Here is a 21,827-nt window from a genome sequence, read left to right as displayed (position 1 = left end):
TGCCATCTTACAAGTAGCTTGTTCTTAATCTTAAATGGTCCTTTTAAGAGTTCTGCAGTGGATTATTACTTACTGTGGAACTCATGCTTTTTATCAAAGAAAAGGCTTTTAAACTGCAGAGGGAACCTTGTATGACTCATGACAATTTATTGTAAGTGTACCACAAATATTTCTCCATCACTTTCTAGTATGTTGAAATTATAATTACTTTTTCTGAATGAAAATACAGACATAAGCACAAAACTTGCCAAACTGGATCATACCAGTAAGCTGCCTGTATCATAAATCAAATTAAAAGTACAGTTCACTTCAGAGCTACTTAATGATCAGAGATCAGAACTGTTGCTCAATGGTGTACATTTCTCTTTTAAAATACCAAAAAAAAACCCAAACAAACAACAACAAAAAAACCAACAAAAACCCAAACCAAAACTGAAGCAATTATATTGTGTAATATTGAAACAGAGGTAAAAATTAACAGTGGTTTAGAACAGTTCCAGGTGAAGTTAAATCTCTAAAATGCAAATAGTCTTACTAACTGAAGCAATTTTTTTTAGAAATATTAAAAACTCTTTTATCTGATGCTGTTGATGTTTAAATCATGGTTGGATTCTTGGCTTCTAAACTCATTTGGAAATTTCAGTCTTTCTACTTACGTAAATTCTGGAAAATACCAGGCTCATGACCTTCTGTCTATCTATAATTAAAGGTCCACTCCCTGTCACAGGGGAGTGGTAATGGAATCAGAACCCAGTAATTACTAATGATTAAGGGCTCTTGCTATAAATCAGTCTAAGGATAAAGGATCTGATTGATGATTAGGTAATATTAAATAAGAACACAGTAGTGGCTGAAAATCACTTTATTGTAAAGCAACTGCTATTGTGGAAGTCATTTACAGTTGCATAAATACTGGAAATGTGGAGAGAGAAGCACTAGTGCAGGGATTTGGAAGAAAGCAGAGACAAGAGAGTGGAAGTTAATGGCTGAAATGATGTGTTGTAGCTTGTGGAAGAGACTGGAGGGGATGGTGGGGAGGGAAGAAAGCATTCACAGATTCCAGAGTTCACCTGGAAATTTACATTTACAGGACCTGAGTTACATTTATAAGACCCAAGTTACACTCACAGGACCTAAGTTTTCCTCTTGTATATGGGAATTTTCTGTCTCAATAAGGCAGAAATTTAGTATTGGGTCATTGCTCTGCTTCAAGCTTCATCTTCACATGCTTTCATCTCTGAGGGGTCTTTCTTCACCAGAGTTGAAAAAAAGCCACGTTCTGTTGGAGAGAAGTGAAGAACCTGGGTTAAATTCTTGAAACGTGACAGCTGAAAACAATAGTGAGGTGAGCAGTCAATCTTTGCATCATAATGAAACTGTTGGAAGAAATACACTTTTATTTTCTATCTTAATAAAGCTGAGCTACGTGCATTAGAAGCCAAATGTGAGATGTTTTCATCATGGATAGGCTGTGCTTTTCCTTCGCTTAAAAATGAGCAAGGAAAATTCTATGTAAGGAATATTGATAAAACAAGTGTGAAACATTTCCCTCTTGCTAGCAAAGTTGGTAATGTCTGTTTATTTATTCTAAAAGCCCTAGTGCCTGTGAAGATGTTCCTTTAGCATCAGTTCCTCCCCACAGCTCTGAGCTGCTGTTCAACACTCTTAGTCCAAAGTGTTTTCCTGATCAGGACAAGGTGGGAATAGTTCACCAGAATAAGAGGGAATATGTCAGGTTCTCAAACTTGCAGTAGTGTTCAGTCTTTTTGTCCCTAAAGAAGGTGCTGATCCAAGGATTTATGAAATCCCAGAATACTTCACATATTGCCTTTTCTTAGGGCTAGTAACATCTTTAAGTAGAATCTTCTAGACCAGGGAAGGAATTAAAGCAGAGCTCTGACACAACCAAAGGAAAATTCTTGCTGGGTATTTTCTCCTCAGGCCATTTTCTTCCAGCATACCCAATAAATCAAATACCCAATAATTCAAATAGCCACTCAAGTAGGGCTTGAAGATGAATTATGACATTGTCCCCCACACTCAAGCAGTTGTAATTCCCCCACCAGGAGCTGGTTTGTGAGCAGCCTGGCTCATACCTTTGAAACAGGCAGGTAGGGTGAAGTTGCCATCCACACATGCCACATCTACGGTGTAGGCACAGGATTTTTCCTTGTTCTTGCAGAAGAAGGATACAGTTTCCCCATGCAGAATGCCATCCTTCAGGTCATTTTGAACTCTCTTCTTCTCACCGTTGTACAATACTACAGCTTTCTTAACTGGTATTTTACATGGTGCTGGAAAAAATCCAGTTATAAGGAGCAGGTTTGAAAAGGGGGTAGATCAGATCCCAGCAGAATTCTGTGTATGCGACATTTGGGAATGAAAAATGTGTCCTACATATGGACAAAACTTTTGCTGGTATTAAAATGCTGAAGAAATTCAGACCCTGAAGCATGGGGTCAAAAGTTTCCTGTGAAAATCCAGCCTCAGTGTAATTTCTAATGACATGAAATAGGAAGAGGAGAAGAAATACTCAGAATAAAGTTACATGGCTGATTATTGAAGTCAATCCAAATACATCAGTGTCATACAACATCCAGTGCTAGGAAAGGGCTTAGATTATCAGGGCTTTGCAATTCCTTTTTTGGCTTCCTTTTGAGCACAACTCTTCCACAGGGGAGTGACAGCTCAACAGCCAGAGCAGTGGTGAGGTGGGAGAGCTCAGTTTGATCCCTGGTTTCTGAGGGATGGGGTGTGCTCACCTCTGCAGGCTGGCTTTGTGGACCAGTTTCCAGTGTTCTCACAGCGGGAATGTTTGGATCCCTCCATCACGAAGCCGGGCTGGCAGCCAAAGCTGACGCTCTCATTGTAGTGATAGGTTCTGCGCACAGCAAACTCTATGAACCCGTTCTCTATTCCTATTGGAGTGGGGCAGGTGACAACTGGGGGACAAAACCAAACCCAAAGCTTTAGCAGTGGCACAGGTCAAAAGACAACTATAAACCTGAAAAATGTAGAAAAACTTTCACAGTGGGTCATTGCACAGGAAACACAGCCAGGAGAAAGACAGCTTAAAAACCACAACAAATAAATAAACATTACTTGTTTTAAGTACACATCTATTGCAATCTGTGGTTATAACATGACTTAAACGTGGTGTAATTTAACTAAAAGCAGGGAAGTTTCTCAGGCTGAGGGTAAGGTTGGCTATTTCTCAGGTGAATCTGAGCACTTAGAATCAAATGTTGGCTGCACACTGGAGGCCAGGCTCAGGTTCCTTGCTATGCACCATGTTTAGCAGGGTTTGTTTATATAACCTTTACACCTGAAGCAAATGTTTTGTCAATCCCATGTTATGTGCCATGGGTTAGCAATCTCCTTGATCCATGAGTCTGAATGATTGCATAATTCAGCTGCAGAGGAATTGTGCTGTATGTTTGCAATTACAGTTGTAAAAAAAAGTTAAAATATTGTTGTCCATTTAGTTTTGTATATGCAATTCTCAGGAATATTTTTTGCTGTGGATAAGAGTTACTCACCCTTGCACACTGGAATGCTGCTCCACGTGCCATTGGCCGTGCAGGTGGCTGTCTCATTCCCAATCAGGGCAAGAGGAGGGACACATTCAAACTGGATTGTGTCCAGGAAATGAGAGACATTTCCAGGGTTTAGGCGACGGAAAGAGAGGACCCCAAATTCCGGGAGCGAGGGAGGTGCACAAGTCACCGCTACAAAAGCACGGCATTCAGAAAATTAAACCTTAAAGATCAAATGATTGTGGAATCAGAGGAGCAACATTCTTATGACTAAATAAGCCCGTATGAAATCACAGCTGGCAAAACATAATTTAAAGTGTCAGAGGGGCCTCAGAGTATGGAATTCATGAGTTATGCTGGATTTTTCAGATAATATTACTGCTTTTCAGCCAAGTGTTTTTGCAGGATAGGTTGTAGCAAAACCCTGCGTAAGTACAAAGGCATGACAATATCCTCTTTTTATACACAGGGAGGAGGAATTTGAGTGGATAAGCATCTTACCTCCAGCTGTAAATAGCATCCCTGATCCCGACCTTTTGTTCAGACCTTTCAACTGTATTTCTCTAAAACCCACACATATAAAACCAAATATGCAGCATTCTGCTTCATTTTCCCTATCCAGCTTTTGCACAGCACTAGAGGATGCTTCTGAATAAGAGTATACATAAGCAATGGAAAGGAATATTTCTGTAATAGGAATAAGGCCAGTTCTTTTTTATTGAAACACATACGTTGACACTGTGGAACAGTTCCAGTCCACTTTCCATCTGCCATGCATTGGCTTGTTCTTGACCCGACAAGGTTGTAGCTGCAAACAAACAGACCTGGTTATCAGAGCAGGCAGATCAATCAAAGATCTGTCATTTCTCCTAAATAGAATTAAGAATCCAGCTCTGAAATCCTTCTCTAGTTTAACAGCTCCTGACCTCAAAGGAAGTTTAGAATCAGATCTGAAAAACTGTTAATATCCAAGTATTGCAAAGACCCAGGCAGAGCACTTGATACAACAAGATGTTTTGTTGTTTCAACTTTATATTCTGTTTTTCATATTAATTTCTAAAAATGATTAACACTATGGATGTATATAAATAGCAAATATTGGTATGGTTTCCTGGGAGGCATTCCCAGTTAATTATGGCAGTTAGGACCAAGTATTGGAAAGAACTCAATGCTCTTAAGAACTGAAGTCACCGAGGTGCATTGTTATATTTTAATCCCAGATATTTCAATTTCCATATGCACATTACACACTTCTCTCCCATCCTTATATTGACACTATTAACATCTACTCTGAGTTTTAAAGAAATATTAATGATGTGTCTGGCATTTCAATATGACGCAGCTGAAAACCAGTAAATTAGAATTAACAAAATCAAATCCCATTGCTACACTTAGTGTCATAGTTGAATTTATTTATTCCTTATCTCGCTCCTCTTTTACAGAAGGAGGTTGTTGAGGCTCTTGATATTTTTCAGTGAGCTCTAGGCTTTGTCTCACCTGTGACCTTCCAGGTAAGCCCTGTTTTGCCATTAATTACCTGAGTACAATTAAATACCTGCTACTATCAAATGCTTCCCTGCATTTATCATAACTATTTTTTAAAATGCATTCCTTTTCCTAAAGCTAACAAGTAGCCCTGAGGAAAAGTGCATTTACTGCAGGTAAGTTAGGATTAACCTCATGTTTTCATTTACTGAGCCTGGAAAGGCATAGAAACACAATTTCCAGTCCTCAGAGCCCAACAGTATAACTTTGATGGAGATTATCTACTCTCTGCTGTAGGATTTCATCTCATGATGTAATAAGAGGATTTGAAAAGCAGGGGAAAGCAGTCCAGAATAAAATTTTTACATAAAATCTCTGCTATTTTGGTGGTTTTTGTATTTGCAGGACTTTTCTTTGGAGTAGCAAAGCCCCATAATGTTATAGCTGAGACTGAACAGAGGTGGGTCACCAGACAGGCTTTTTTAAAATGATTTCTGAAATGTAGATGAGTTTTCATGTTCAGTTTTCAATGTTCTCTGTCTTGCAGTATGGCAGTGGATGATACTACAATGTGATTTAGGTTGTTTATTTAGCAGCATAAGGAAGGGAATACTTACCCTGGATCACATGAAAAAGTTACAGTACTCTGGTACTGAAACTCTTCAAAATCCATTTTCCCATTCTGCAGGGGTGGAGGAGGGGTACATCTCTTTGCTGTTTATTAAATATTAAAAAAGGATCATATTATTTCATGAGGCATGACATTATAATTTCATTATAGTGAGAACAAGTAGATCATAAAGGTTCATCCTGGTGTCTTTCACATTTCTCCACTCCACTCCAGACATTCCACATGTCTGGCTGTTCTACATTTCCATCAAAATACAAGTTTTTAGGATTAAATATTTTTATCACTTGATTTCCTGAGGAATGTAAGTTGTCTGCAATGAAATGATGAAGATGCCTCTGAGGGATGCAATAAATGCAGAGGTATTGTAAATGCAGGTGAACTTAATGGGAAGAAATGATGATGTCTGACTTAATTTAGAAGGCTGAATTGTTTTTTTATTATAACTATGCTAAAATATATTAATATATTATATAAAAAGAAAATACTAAAACTACATATTACTTTCTCTGACTCTAATTCCCACACAACTTCTGACCCTCTCTCGAAAGTCTAGACACAAGTGGATTGGATTAGCCATCAAGCTCTAACAATCCTCACTAAGATCTAATCAAGCATTCATTCCAGGTAAACAATTCTCTAAACACATTCCACATAAGAAAAACAACAAAAATAAAAATTGCTTTATCTTTCATTTCTCTCTGTGCACCTCTATAAAAAATCCTGAGAGTGAGAAGAATGTGCTTGTCACGCGGGGGCTATGAAGCAGCACACGTTGTTAGAGAATGAGCACTGGGTGGGGTGGATCACTGTCCATCTCCAGTCTCCATCCCCATCCAGGAGCAGGGGCTGAAGGGCAGGCATGGGACACAGATGGGAAGATGCTTTCCATCAGCACCCCTCTTCCACACACTTGTTTTCCAGCAAGTGAGGGAAGAGCCGCTGGAGAGGGAGCTGTTGGAATGCATTGGGTTCCTCCTGTGGGTTCTGGAATTGCCTTTCCGCCGCTGCGGGCAGGAGCGGGGCTGCCGGGGTACTCACGGAGGCAGAGCAGGGTGTTGAAGGCCCACTTGCCCGTCGGGAGGCAGGTGTACTTCCTCTGCCCGTTGTTGGGCATGAAGCCGGGCCGGCAGGTGTACTCCACTTCCTCACCCACTTCATACACCTTTTTGTCTACACTGAGCGTGGCAAACATCACTTCTGGTGGCCTGGGACAGACTGGAGGAAAGGAATTTACAAGAGGTTGGGTAGAAAATCGTTGTGATTTCTCAGCTTGAGGCAAAGGGTTGTCTATTTTTATGAATTATAGTATCTCCCTGCCCTGAGCTTTTGTCTTCCTGAGGCAGCTAATGGCTGCCATAAGTATTAGCCAGAAAAAAAAATATGGTATTCTTCTTCTCCTCAGCAGCTCTACTAATGGTCTCAGTTAGATTTGGCGTCACTTTTTAAACTAAAATTTACTTTTCCTCCAGAATAGTGGTGCACAAATTAAGTCAAGCTGCATCAAGCAAAATATAGGTTGGATATTAGGAGAAAGTTTTTTTGCAGAAGGAGTGATAAAGTTCTGGAATGGCTGCCCAGGGAGGTGGTGGAGCCACCATCCCTGGGTGTGTTTAAAAAAGCCTGGATGTGGCACTGGGTGCCAGGGTTGAGTTGGGGTGTTGGGGCTGGGTTGGACTCAGTGATCTTTAAGGTCTCTTCCAACCTGGTCATTTTGTCAATTCTGTGGATTCAAATACAGTAAATTTCCTTGAACAAAACAGAGTGAGAAGGACTTAGAAGAAAACAAATGCCTTTCATTTTTAATCCATATCCATTTGGGATGGGTCAGCCTGAAATCAGGTGTTTTTTTCTTGTAATTAAATTCCCTTTTTTCCATTTTTTCTGTTCATTGGGGTAGACCCTCTGTTCCATGAGCCAGCTCTGCTTCCTCAACAGCTTTAACACGGTGACAGCAGGAACAGCTCATCAGCCAGAGGGTGAGAACAGGAGGGAACAGCGAGGGAGGAACGCAGGGTGCAGCCTGAGCTCCTGCTGAGGACATGGAGAGAGGATCCTGCTGCCATCGAGGGGAGAGCACAGAGGGACAGGGAGCTCAGGATGGAGAAATAAATGGCAAACACAGGGAGAGGGGACATGAGACAGAGCCCAGAGATCTTGGCGTGGGGGAAAGAGGGAGAAAAGCGAGGCAGGAGCTGTGCGGGCAGGGAGGGGTGAGCTGGGATGGAGCAGGTTAATTCCTGGCACACAGAGTTCCCCCCTGGCACCAACCTGGGTCCCACAACATCTGTCAGCATTTCTTCTGCTTTCCTTTATTTTATGTTTTTGTACACAGCCACTCACCTCACCACAGGAAGAGACAGAGGGAAGAATGGAAAGAGGAAAGAGAAGATAAGCTTTCAGAGAAAAGCCCTGTTCAAAACACTTGACCAGGATTATCTAGAGGCTTTAAAATCGTGTTGTTTTCTCCAGTTTCCCCCATTCCCACCTCAGGATGGGGCTGCCCTGGGAAGTGGAAGGCACTCACCTTTGGATGCGAGAGCGCAGTGGCTCAGAGCCACAAGGCACCCGAGCAGTGCCAGGGGATGCATCCTGCCAGCCCCCGACGTCCCGAGTGCCACCGGGCCAGGGCTCTGCCCTTAAAAACCCACAAAAGGATGGTTACATATTAACTCTTTGTGTTTATTCCCACCCCAGTAAACAGAAGATAAAAGCTTCCTTGTGTCCCTGCTAATAAAGGCTGAAACAACCATCACATGCTGTGTTGGGGGCATAATGCAGGGATTCAGATGGCAATTTCTGCTCCACACAGGCTCCTCTCTGGCTGTTTCTGCAGAGCATCTCCTGTTGGGACCCGTGGTGTTGGGGAAAACAGTATTCTCAGCATCTGCAGAGGATGAGGATATTTGGAATGCAAAATTGGGTTGAATAATAGAACTGTCACTCCGAGGCTCGTGTTTATCACTGGTGCGTGGACATTTCTGTGTACCACAGGCTCCTGATAGTTACAGCAAAATCATTCCAAGGCAAAATGATCCGTTTTGGAGTGACATTGATATTGGAATGTGCCCCCAGTGAGGTACCAACCTCATGCCAGTTTACACAAATGATGATCTGGCCTGAAACTTGGGACTTCAGGGCCCTGTTTGATCTGATTCCTGTTGTCTTCTAATTACCAGCTAAACAAAAGCAGCACAGAAAGTGCTCAGTGCCAGCTCTGCAGGAAGGCTGAAATGATGATTCCTGTCCTTATTTGTGACAAGGGGGTCATAAATCAGGATTTTGGGTGGCATAAAGCCTTGTTGTGGCGATGCAGGTTTGGGACATCAATTCAGAACTCGACAGGTATCAGCTGAGGTTCTGATCGCTGCAGTTCTCCTAATTTAGCAGATTTTAACTGCAGGAGCATCTGAAGAGCAACCAAAATAACATTTGTGTAATGATTGTTCCACAGTTTGGTGTTTCTAATCTAAGTATCCTCCTCCCCTGCTGACTCACAGCCTGTGAGGGGGAGTGAGGGACATTTGAAGCTCTGAGAGAAGTTGGGTTATGTCAAGCTCTTACTGCTGGGATCTCCAATAGTTTGTTTGGTTTTGTTTTTGTTTTATGAAATTTCTCTGTTTGTATTTGAAACATGAATTTTAGCCACAACATTAAATAATTGGGAACATGATATTCTTCTCAGAAAGAAAACGCTGTGAATGTCCTGCTCGGAGTATTTACCAAATACACAGTGACGAAGGGCAAAGTACTGCTGCTAAACCAACAGAAAAAGATTGACTTCATCTTCTGTATTTACATCTGATAATTTTTCCATTTGTCACAGCCTGCTTTCTCCTCCTCACTTTCACAAGGAGCTTTTCCATGCAAGGCACGCTGCTTTAATGTACTTAATTGCCTCTGGTTTGAATCCTTCCGCGGATCTGCCCGATGTTTGGATTTTGTCCTTTTCTGTGTTTGAAATCCCCGCAATGGATGGGAACCCTTCGGGGCAGTTCCCCCCGCGCGCAGCAGGGGGCGCAACGCGCTCTGCCTTGGACCGGGAATTCCAAAGTTTTCTGTACGAAAAAACGGGAAAAAAGAGTTAAATTACCTGCACATTCTTCTTCCATCGATTTGGTGTGTAAAAACTTTACCGCTCTTAAAACTGAGATTTAAAACTGAATGTGAAAGGGACGGGGAATGAATATTTATGTGTACAAGTGCATAGTAACTGCCAATGTTTGTGATTCTTCTTGAAAACTTATTTCTCTGCAATAAGAAACATCTGAAAGCATGTTACAAATAACTGTGCATGTTCCAGAAACTGGAGAAGGACACTGAGTTAACCACGAGGCTGAAGCCCCTCTGCTCTGAGCCAGGCTGGCAGAGCTGGGGGTGCCCACCTGGGGAGGAGAAGGATCCAGGGAAAGCTCAGAGCCTCTTCCAGGGGCTAAAGGGGCTCCAGGAGAGCTGGAGAGGGACTGTGGATAAGGGATGGAGGGACAGGACACAGGGAATGGCTCCCACTGCCAGAGGGCAGGGATGGATGGGAGATTGGGAAGGAATTCCTGGCTGTGCGGATGGGCAGGCCCTGGCACAGGTGCCCAGAGCAGCTGTGGCTGCCCCTGGATCCCTGGCAGTGTCCAAGGCAGACTGGATGGGGCTTGGAGCAACCTGGAACAGTGGAAGGTGTCCCTGCCCATGGCTGGAGAGTGGATAAGATGATCCTTAAGGTCCCTTCCAACCCAAACCATTCTGTGATTCTATGATTTTTTGATTCTATGATTTTTTGATTCTATGATTCTGTGAAAATGCGACTATTGTCATATGGATTCACCTTGGCACAGCATGAGCAAAACCGACCCAGTTCTTGCTGTGACTGTGGTTGTGTGCAATTATATACATCAGGTGATGTTCCATCAAATCCAGCCCACTCCTTTCACATGTGAGCTATTTAATATCACAGCTCCTGCAATCCAAAGAATGAAGCAGAATTTGGTTTCATCAGAGGCCTCATAAACACAGAGTGGAGTGGTGGTCTCTGCCCCAGATAATGTCATAACCCAAGGAAAGAAATGGCAGCTGCAAGCAGAGAAAGCAGTGCAGGAACACTCTGAGGGATTATCAGCCAGTGTGATGTGACCAGATCAGTGTCCCAGCAGTCTCACACACCTGGGGTTGTGCTAACACAGCCTGAAGGGAGAGCATGCAGGAGGATGTGAACAAACTGCCTTTGCAGGAGTGGCACTGCCCAGCTAAAATGTGAAGGGCAGCAAAGCAGAGATCCAGAGGGAATGTTTGAAAAGGCAGCAATTAAATGATGGAGATTGGCATTGCTGGTTCATCAGAGGGGTTTCTGCAAGAAACAGGAGAGAGGAAGAGAATAAGCCAGGAAAGGCCTTGAAAGTGAAGACAAAAATGAAAAAAGAAGGAGGAAAAATAGAGAAAAATTTAAAAAACTGATGATGAAAGCAATCTGTGCAGCAGCATTGTTCATTGACACCAGCATCAACTGGAGCTGTCAGGACAGTAGGAAAAGACATTACAATAATCAGGACACAAGTTAGTAAGATAAGCAAAGGCTTTTGACTGGAATTGGTCTGCCCTGGAGTTATTATGCAGGAAGTTTTCAAGGAGCAGGCAGACTGAGGGGCAGTGAGGGAACAGTTGCCAGCTGATGCCCTCTGCCCTCCCTCTAACCTGCACTTCTACTTCTCTGCATGATGCTTCATTTTCCTGCTGGTGCAGGCTGTGTCCCTCTGCTCCTGGCACAGACTTGCTGGGGGTCTGTCCTGCCAGGCACTGAGGGCTGGGGACTGCACTACCCTCTGCTCTCAAGATTTTATGGCTTCTCTTCAACCACAAAATGCACCACACAGCCAGGTCAAGATGCAGAACTTTCTCAAATCAACAGGAATATGTTGACTGGGGACACTGAGAAAGAATATTGAGGCGAGGCCTGAGTGCATTTACAATTAAACAAATGTTTTAAAGCCGTATTTGTCCAGCCAAACTCTTGCCATTTCAATTATTAGTGTTTCCAGGAGTGTAAACACTTGTGCAGAGCACAGACAGACATGGTATAATTGGAAATCTTACCATTGGAAATGGCATTCTGCTTTCCCTGCATCAACGTAATAGAGGGGTGGCATGGGAAAAGAAGTGAATATCCTGTATATTCCAGCTGATACAATTTTGTTTTTCTCCTACATTTATTCTCTGGAATAAACAAAATGCAACATGAAAGTTGCTATTTCTTGTGTCTCTGATATAGTGCAGCCATCCCTGTGTGCCAGCCCCTTCCTGCTGCAGATTTCTGTCAGGTAGGAAAGCTGCAGGGGGACCAGCAATCTCATCCTTATCCCATACGGACCAGATACTCAGATTCCAGCTTTTTCCCCACTGTTTCTCTTGTTCCACCTGTTGGTGACTGGGTTGTCATGTTCAGCTAGCCAGAAATCAGGATCCACTTGCAGTGTATTATTTTTCCAGGGAAATATCTTATATATATAAATTAATTCATTTCTATTTTTATATTGCCTGGTCTAGTGCAAGGTGTCCCTGCCCATGGCAGGGGGTTGGAACAGGATGATCATTAAGGTCTCTTCCAACCCAAACCATTCAGTGATTCTTTGATGTAAACATGTAGTAGCAGATACTGACCTAACAGAATGTCTTGGTCACAGAAAAAGTAAACAGTGAGTATATGATTTTTAAAAATACTATTTTCACTCAGTAGCAAATTTGAGGGGGTAAATTGCATTCCTAGTTGCTACTGATGTTTCTGAATTTTTTTCTGAAGTTAGCAAAGTAATTATGATTTTAGTCCTGCATCTTAAATCACTTTAAGCACCCACTGTGGGCATTAAAATCCCCATTCCTGTGTGAATCTGAGATGCCAGAGATGGCACTAACAAGTGTTCTAGGTGACAGCAGGCCTGTATTTTCCTGCAGAGGCATGAAGGTGTTCCAGTTTCACATACATTAAACTCACAGTGTACAAAACCAGAGAGCATTTTACAGCTCCTTCCTCCTCTCCGCCTTCTCATTTCCTGCACAGAAAACCCGGAGAATCTCTCTCACAGTTCTGCTGTGACCCAAATATTGTGAAACAGTCTGTTCCTCCGATAAATTTATCTAAATGCAGTCTAAAAAAAAATCTTCTGTTAAATTTCTTCCTCAGGAATGTCTAATTATGAAGCCTCGGGGGCAAATTATTCTCTGTGAGAGTTTGACTCTGGAGGGAGCAGATCTGCAATGGACAACTTTTGAGATGTCAGTGTAAAAGTGCAGCATGGAGGAGCAGACTTTCTCTCCTTTCTTTTGGCTGGTCCCAGCTTTTTGCCTTCTCCTCAGTGCATTCCAGGGAGAAGCCATCAGAGAGAAAAGAAAAAGAGAGGAAAGAGAAGCCTCAGAGCCAGGGTGCTCTCCTTGCTCAAGCCAAACTGCTTCTCTTCTCCCAGCAAGCTTGCAACAAAGCTTTCAAGATTCTCTTCACCATTATTCTTCCACTTTCTGTTACGCCGAATGCCACAGATTTCCATGACAGCAGCATCTGACCTATTTTTTAAAATTATTTTATATATACATGTGTATTTTCTGTGGTTGTCATCTTGTTTACAAGCTGGAGAGAGGTCAGGCGTGGTCAGGATCTGCTGCAGGATCTCCAAGGAGCACTCTGTGCTGCAGAAAGCACTTTCCACCGAGTACATCAAACTGCCATTATCATTTTGCCACCCTGCGCCCTGGCAGAGAATCCTGGCCAGGCTCACCCTGGCGTGACCCCGAGGCAGGATTTCTGTCCAGCCCTGGCCTGGCACGGTGCCACGGCGCTGCCCCAGAGCCCAGCCACCACCAGATTTATTTCCTGCCACTCTGTGCCTTTCCCAAGTGATGGAGAAGAGGATCAGGCACGGAGGAGCTGTTTGGGATATTCATCCACGTTAAAACCCCACTGAAGGGTCGTGCCTGGGATCAATGCCCTGTCAGAGACCTCCAATCCATCCCAGCCCAGAGGGACCCTGGGATCTGTGGGAGCCACAGATATCAGCTGGGAAATTCTCCCTGGGCCCGAGCCCAGAGCGCTCCGGATGATTAAATCTACCTTCTCTGTGACTCAGTTCCTGTGCAGTGTAATCAAAAATCAGATACTGATCTCCCTTATGGTGATCCAAGCCCTTCCCACGCCGGTCCAAGTCTTGTCATTGCTTTCATTTGAGGCTTAAAATGGTATTTTATCAGTGTTTTAATATGTGATTTGAATCAGTTTATATACAATTAACAAAATTGCAAGATTAGGGTTTTTCCCCCCCCAGATCTTTATTAATCTACACAAACAGTTGGCTGAGGTTTTTTTCTTGTATATTTTTATAATATATAATGTATATTATAATAGATAGCATGTATTATATGTTTTATATAAAGTAACATATAAGATAAATATATACATTAAATAAATAAATAGAATATATACATTTGTATCTAGTTCCTTCTTTTTAAACACATATATGCTTGTATTCTTAGCGAGTTACTCCGAAGGGGGAGATTCCTCATTTCTCTGTTGACTGACAAGCCTGAAGGATCTGAAAACACAGTCTCAGAACTGAAAACTCCACGTAATGTTGGATCCAGAGGGAAGACCGTTGATTTTACGAGCTGCTATTTGAGAATGCTCTTGAATATTTCAACACAAGTGGATGAGTTTAGACCCGATGCCGCGGGTTTGCGGTGAGCTGAGAATTCTTCTAGAAACGTCTTGCTGCTGTTGAAGCTGCTCCTCCAGCTCTGGGGTGAGGCTGTGCCCGATGCTCGTGGCATTCTTCTGCGTCTGGATCCTGTTACAGATTTCTGCTGTACCACAGGGATGCTTCTTTTGTGCTGGGAACCATTAGGAACATCTCAATAAACTAATTTCCCTTTGTTCCAGCCTCTAATCTGCAGCAATAAATCCAAGGGGAAGCTTTCCTAAGAGGAAGCAGATTTTGGAGGGGCCAGTATAAATAACTGGAATCACATTTTCTGAAGGGCTCAAATCCTATTTGGACAATGAAATGAAGTCCATGCTTTTAAAAGTGCTCACTTTATTAAAATACATTTTTGGTGTGTTGGTTTCTTTGGAAGATGCAGCTCTGTCTTGTGCTTTCCAGAAGGCTTTGACAATCTGGAAATCTTTGAAAATCTCCACATGTGTGTGAATCTCTAAAAACTCTGATTCTGGTTGTGCAATCTGTGCCATCAGCAAGCCAGGCTCTGCTTGGAGTTTTGCATTTATTTTGTAATCTTCTGTAAAAATAACAAAAATAAATATCAGAGGTCATTTTTCTTTTATTCATTGCACATGGAGATTTTTTCATTGCCCAGGAAGACAGAATGATGCTGCCAGCATTTTGGCAACAGGAGTGAAATAAAATTGCAATCGTTCCAGCATTGCCAGGACTGATATCAGTGACATTCTCATAAATTCAAGTCTTGAAGGGAGATGTCCAGATGTTTTGGAAAGAACAGATCATGAGCACTGTACAAAGTGAAAAGTATTTATTACAGACGTTGAAAATGCACAGAAAGCACAAGTATGTTCACTGCATATTTTGTTTCCTTTTATTTTGTTATTATTTCTAAGAAAAAAAAATCTCATTTTTCTCCATCCTGTAATCTAGTTATGCAGACATTAATGATAAAGACTTTTTTCTTATAGTTAATCAAGCTATAGTGAAGTTAAATAATATTATTCCTCTGTACAAATTTGTTCAACCACTGTTCAAAACCTTTTTAAATGAAGAGGCCCAGTTCTTGTCTCACAGGCATAACATATCTGGAATAAAAGCCACTGGCACTTTCATACAGAATGCCCTGAGTTGTCTTTCTTTTTTCTTAACAGCATTGTAGGTGAGATGTTTGATTTTAAAATTACATCTTCTGGAAGAAAACTATCTTAAATGCAATTCATGTTGAAATCTCTAAATAATATTAATTTTATTTACATCCAGATAGAAACTTCGGGTTGTTGAGGTCACAATAGCTTGTGAATCTGAATGGCAGCATGAGACTGACCTAGAGCCACCTGAGATGTTCCTTGTTATGATATGTATTAGTCTGCTAATCTTTCCAGTCTTTAATCTATAATATTGTATTAAAAGACCAAAAATATTCTCCACTGTCACTAAAGGATTGTTTCTGCTTCTTTTTTTTTTTTTTTTTTTTCTCTTAAATGTAAATTATACTGGGGAGTTGAATGAATGTTCAGTTCTGACAAAGAGAATCCTTCCTCTCCTTCCTTCTTCATGGCACAGAGATTTTCCACACTTCATTTTTCACCACTCTGGGCTTTGGAAATTGTTTTTTGAAATTAATGTTAGCTTGTTTTGTGCGTCAGTGTTGTCACTTCTCAGTCTTTCTAAATTAAACAAATGTTTTAAAGCCGTGTTTGTCCAGCCAAACTCTTGCCATTTCAATTATTAGTGTTTCCAGGAGTGTAAACACTTGTGCAGAGCACAGACGGACGTGGTATAATTGGAAATCTTACCATTGGAAATGGCATTCTGCTTTCCCTCCATCAACATGTCATAATAGATGGGTGGCACAGGAAAAGAAGTGAATATTCTGGATATTCCAGCTGATACAATTTTGTTTTTCTCCTACATTTATTTTCTGGAATAAACAAAATGCAACATGAAAGTTGCGATTTCTTGTGTCTCTGATAAATGTTATTGACCTGTCAGAAATAATGAGCTGCAGTATGATATACATAATAACTATTTACAATTCATCTTCACAAGGCAAAATTCTACTCTTGCAAAATAATCATCCCTTTCAATTGAAGATTTGTGGGAATATGGTGAATAAAATAGCCCACACATTTTTGCTCACATTGAAATAGTGGGAAATTTAATTTTGGCTTCAGTGCCAGTGAAGACAAAGCACAGCCTCAAGCAGGGGAAGTTCAGAATGGACATCAGGAAAGAATTCTTCATGGAAAGGGTCCTTAGGAATTGGAGAGGGCTGCAAAGAGAGGTTTGGAGTCCCCATCCCTGGAGGTGTCCAAGGAAGGCCTGGACGTGGCACTCAGTGCTGGGGGCAAGGTGAGGATCCGTCACAGGTTGGATTTGGTGGTCTTGGAGGGCTTTTCCAGCCTCCGTGACTCTTCTGTGTTCACCCCATAAAGAAACAGGGGTGTCCTGCTCTGCCAGGAGCTCTCTGCTGCTTCACAGGCTGATCTTCTGAGCTGATGTTTCCCAGCCATGCAGCAGTACAAAGTCATTTACTCTTCATCAGGAAAGCCCTAAAGCCCTTTGGAGATTCCAACAGTGTCACAAGAAGGTTTCAGGACAGTGACACATTCTGCTTGCCAAGGCCTCACTCCATGTCTACCTACAGAGTGCCTTGACCTACAAACTTAAATCCTCCAGGTACAGCCTACACTCCGATGCAAAAACTGGGTGGAAAAATAAAGTTTGGAGGGTTATTTTGGTCAGCTGGCAGTGATAGAATATTTTTTTTTTAAATAAAGAAAAAGAATAAGGCCTTAGAAATGATGATGGGGTGGTGGCTCAGGCAGGGCCACCAGTGCTTTGTCTCTTCCAGGTGCTTGACGCTTCCTCCATAGAATCTCTCACTTTCTGAGCATTTTCCATTTGGGGAACTTTCTGAGCCAGCCATGTGCTGTGTTTGGCCTGTGACATCCAATTTCTGTCTGCCCCAGGCCACCCCACTGCCCCGAGCCCACGCTCACACCCAGCACTGGTCCCGTGGGTTTGGTTCTTCTGGGCAAGGAATTCCAGGGCTCAGCTGGCCCTGGCCAAACCCACCCACTTTGTTCCTTACAAACCTGTGCCCCATGTTTCTCTAAATAAATCACAGAGGCTCCCTTGTTTAGCTGGTACAAGAGCAGTTTGTTTTTTCCACATGGTTTGAGCGCTTTGTTTGTATTTCAGTCTCAGTCTTTCTGCCTTTTTTTGTGTGTACAGTTGAAGACTGAAAGTTTGTCTACACCAGAGAATTGTTCTGGTGCACTCAAAAGGGCTTTTTGGAAGAGATATTCAAAATTTTTCCAGAGAGATTGCTGGTGGGAAGGACAAAATCAGCAAAAGAACAAAGACAGCAAATACTCCAGCTGAGGCAGAAATTTTTGTTTGTACAATCTGGAAAGCAACAAAATCCAGGAAACATCCCAAAGGACCCCCATCACTCTTCAGTGTGTAACAGCATCAAGCTCTATAACTAGGAGAGATTTTGCCATGCTCCTCATACTCCTGAGATATGAGAAAAGAAAGTAATGGGTTGTCACTCAGTATTCTGATAACACTGATATAAAAAAACTATTTTACACTCAATGTTCTGTATATGATCAGCCATTTATTTCCAATTCTATGGAGAGCTGCTATGAGGATAATGCACAAGCTATTTGCATGAGGAATGGGTTTTGCAAGGCTTTCAAGGAAACTCAAGTTGAAATAATAGCATCATTTATCTGTCACAATGGGAAGGAGGATTTTCCTCATTAGGACACATCGATGGACTGTAGTTTCATCCCTGGGAACGTATTAATTATTATACCATTTTTCTTTTCCCCAGTTGTTTTTTTTTTTTTTTTCAGAAATACTCTTTCTGTGACATTTCATCTATCACAGGACTTTTTTCCCCCCTGTACTTAGTGTTCTTTTTGACTGTATTTTAATGCAGTACTGGCCTGTGTAAACAAGCTGTCTGTCACATGGAATAATTTAATAATAAAACCTGTCTCATGACCCAGGGCTTCCCAACCTGCACTCTGAGGAACTTTGAGGGGAAAGGAGCAGAGAAGAGGACCAGTGTAACTGCAGAGACAGGAATAAAGTTGTGGAGACTAAACACAGATGCCAAAAGACACAGAAAGATGCAGAAACCCACGCTGAGAGAAAATTATTTCAATCTCCTCACCACTGGGATTAAAGACAGACAGCTTCTTTCAGAAATCTGTTTATGCTACCAGAGCCTAACTTTTTCTATTTTTTTGGAAATTTGTAAGGTATATTGTTGCCAAAGCAGGGGTAAGAACAATAAACAGGCTTTTTTGTTGTTTTTGGTTTGGGGTTTTTTTAGTTGGTTTGCTTGTTGTTGTTGTTGTTTGTTGTTTGTTTTTGTTTTTGTTTTTTTTTGTTTTGGTGAATGAATTTGTAGTAGAAAACCAGGATTGGTTAAAACATGATAAACTTAAGAATGGGAGCTTCAAAATTAAACTTGATGGGTGATTTCAGACAAAGAGAGAAACAAAGTTTATATTGTGTGGAAAAAATAAATTATGAAAACCTGACTCCTTAGTTTATAATAAGAAGTCTGTGGATTAATGCAAACTGGTAACTGATTTTGACCTAATTATGGCAAGTAAGTGGGATAATTATCCCACAACAGTTGCTGGTGGAGATGTCTCATGAGCTGGCCCTGCGGAAATTCCTTTGGAAGATGAGATTGGGTGAAGCAAATAATTTGTAGGCAGCAGTGTTGCAATCATGCTTCCTAAAAGGACTTGGAAAATGGACACTTGTCCCCCTGACTCTCTAGAGAGGGAAGCAGTTGTGATTTGCTTTGAAATGTGAGGAGGAATTGGCTTGTGAACTTCCTTATAGGCCTCCAGCAGGAAGTGATTCCTGTTGGCTGAGTATTTCTCAGAAGCAGGAAATAATAAAACAGTCACAGTTGCCAAAGCAGTTGATGGAGGTGTTCTCCTTGGCTCCCTTTGAATGGCTCTGAGGCAGAACAGAGCCTGATACATATTTCCTTTTCTACTGCTTTTTGATTAAAAAGTGATGCAGACGGTGGATTTCTGTTCCAGCAGATGAGTAAAAGATGAGACGTTTCAGCAGAAACCTTTTTCAAAATGAACCCAGATGCACTTACAGACCTAGGGTGATATTGATGGAAATATATAAAGAACTTCAGAAGTTATGCTTGTTACAGCAATAATCAAATGTTTTAGAGGAAAAAAAAGACAACATGTAAATCATCCAATGGGAACTTCTATCAGTGACAGTCTCTAGGATATTATCCAAATAGCCATACAGGAGAAGACCACATAAATGACACTTTGGAGTCTGGAATTCTAAAGCTGCTGGCCAGGAGGTTGGAAAAGCTGGTGCTCTGATTTAATGGCCATGTATATGCCTGAACACAAACAGTGAAAATGCTGACTCCTTGTCCAGATGGCCTGAACCAGAAGCAAATTGCAAACACTCCCCTGGGCAGAAGAGCAAGCCATGAGCTGCTGGGGGAATGTGCTCACTCAGGAAGAGGTGGCAGACGTCTTTCCTCCAGTTATTTACAAAGGAGGGATGAGTTCCTGTATCACCAACAGAACCTGAGTCCAGAGTAGGAAAAATGAGTGTCTAGGCAATTAAAAACCTCCCAGCAAGAGGAGCTGGTGTCACAACAGCACCATCCCAAAGGTGTCTGGGAGTGGAACACACCATGCCCTATAGCATCACTGTAAGAGCAGCCTGGCCATGGTGACAAAGCCTGATATTGGAGGTAAATATAATAAAAGCACTGTGTAAGTGCTGTGTATCCAAACTGCAGCAGCAAAAGAAGTTGTGTGTTAAATACAGCAGGGCAAGGATGTGTTCTAAGGGTTCACCTGGTTGTCTGAGCACACATAATGGGGATTTTTTTTGCCCAGTGTGACTAGTCACGATGTACAAATAATTGCTAGGTTCGAGATGAAATAGATGCTTTACAGAGAGAGACAGGAAAGCAATCCTACTGTGATCCTGTAGTGCTGTGACTGGTTCCATTTGGCTCTTCCCTGGGGCCTGACACGAGCCTGGCACATTCACCGTTGTTTCAGTGAATGAACCTGGTCCAGAGTCATTGGCAGGAAAGAAACTGGAATCCAAAATGATTCAGCAGGTCTGTGAGATTTTAAGGAACAACAAAATACGCAGGTTGCCCCAAACCCGATATAATCCAAGTTATGTCTCTCTCAGATTCTCCAGTTTTGGTGTCTGCATCTGTGATACAGCACAAAAGGAATGGAAATAAACACGTTTCATATTTCTTGATAGAATCCTAACAAGAGTACAAAATGTTTCTTGTGCTCCTCATGCTTTGGCATAAATTGATTAAGGCAAGAAAATCTATTCCCTCTGAAGAGGAAGAAGAGATTTGAAACATGTGCAGAATAGGTGGAGACCAAATTAAAAATCTTTATATTTCATTGGATTTCAGATCAAATTTGGAAGTAGTTGCTCACAAAATAAAATCCATGAAGCAAGGGCATATGGCAACAGTTTCTAGGGCATCTGGTGTGATTCTCTAAGTTTAGAGAAAAGCAGGGCCATCCCTATCATTGGTTATTTGGTGAAATGCCATGGACATTCCAGTTCTCCCAGGTTGCACTCAGAAACTGAGGCTTTTAAATTAAGATAGTATGTGGCAAGTTATTTCTGTTCTGTGCTGAGTGTCCATGTGCACTTTTCCCATCAGCAAATACGACTTAATTTGAGTTAATTAGCTGGCTTTCATTCTTGTGAAATAAAATGTCTTGCACATGCTTACACAGATAGACGAGTGTGTAGATATACTGGGGTAGGACTTTTAATGTGCATTTATTTTCCATATGTGTAAATTTGTAACCACGGAAATAACATTTATTAAAAACAATATGATTAATACTTGGTTTCTTTACTTTATGTATATATTGTGATTTTATATTAGCATAGTCATGATTTTTCTGAGTGTATTAATATGAGAGGGTGCCATGGCAGATGTTCCTGTGTCCAAGGAGTTGGGAATACTTTGCGTGTAATGTGAGTAAATGAACAAGTCTATTACTTCATGGAACACTTGATGACATAAAACCAAGGTAAAAGTCTGTTGTGTATGTGCTGAACGTCCTAATGAGAGAAAGAGACTTGGAGAATGTTTCCTACACTTTTTGTTGAGGATTTTGAAGTGAGAAACGCTGCGGGATGTTTACACTGGTACCCAAAGATCCCCGGCGCAGCGGCAGGACGTCCTGTGGCGCTGTGTGTGAGGTGCGCGGCGGTTCAGCGCTCGCATGGCTGGGGCTGCGTTTGAGAGCGGCAGGAAGGGGAGAGGTGTGCGGGGGAGAGCTGCGCTGTTTGTTGTGGTGCAGGAATAACGATGCTGGGGTGGGTGCAGGCAGCCGCGGCTCCCCGTGCTTTGTGACACGGCTGTGCCTGCGGCAGCTCTGCCGCTCCGGGCGG

The 21,827-nt window shown here is 42.0% G+C and overlaps 1 protein-coding gene across 2 annotated transcripts; it reads right to left on the bottom strand.

Annotated features, from left to right (window-relative positions):
- Positions 1–847: 847 nt before the first annotated feature.
- APOH (apolipoprotein H) lies at positions 848–8,290 on the bottom strand. 2 transcript variants are annotated; one of them, XM_021537064.2, is made up of 8 exons: positions 8,177–8,290; positions 6,691–6,867; positions 5,639–5,735; positions 4,268–4,344; positions 3,540–3,728; positions 2,763–2,942; positions 2,097–2,294; positions 848–1,279 (listed from the first exon to the last, which is right to left on the bottom strand). In XM_021537064.2, the coding sequence occupies exons 1-8, from the start codon at positions 8,238–8,240 to the stop codon at positions 1,209–1,211; spliced, it is 1,053 nt and encodes a 350-aa protein (XP_021392739.2). In that variant the 5' UTR covers positions 8,241–8,290; the 3' UTR covers positions 848–1,208. The 2 variants fall into 2 exon arrangements, with proteins under 2 accessions (XP_021392739.2, XP_021392747.2); XM_021537072.3 differs by lacking the exon at positions 6,691–6,867.
- Positions 8,291–21,827: the final 13,537 nt, after the last annotated feature.

Source organism: Lonchura striata, chromosome 19 (genome assembly GCF_046129695.1).
Source record: "Lonchura striata isolate bLonStr1 chromosome 19, bLonStr1.mat, whole genome shotgun sequence".
NCBI classification, from domain to species: domain Eukaryota; kingdom Metazoa; phylum Chordata; class Aves; order Passeriformes; family Estrildidae; genus Lonchura; species Lonchura striata.
The sequence above is the reverse complement of the archived record's forward strand: the minus strand, read 5'-3'. Positions and strand labels throughout refer to the sequence as shown.

Excerpts from the sequence above, each read along its gene's own strand:
- APOH (XM_021537064.2), bottom strand. The coding sequence starts at position 8,240 with ATGCATCCCCTGGCACTGCTCGGGTGCCTTGTGGCTCTGAGCCACTGC. Across the intron at positions 5,736-6,690 it reads CAACACCCTGCTCTGCCTCC|CAAAGAGATGTACCCCTCCT; the intron begins GTGAGTACCCCG and ends TTTAATAAACAG. Across the intron at positions 4,345-5,638 it reads ACTTTTTCATGTGATCCAGG|CTACAACCTTGTCGGGTCAA; the intron begins GTAAGTATTCCC and ends GTTTGTTTGCAG.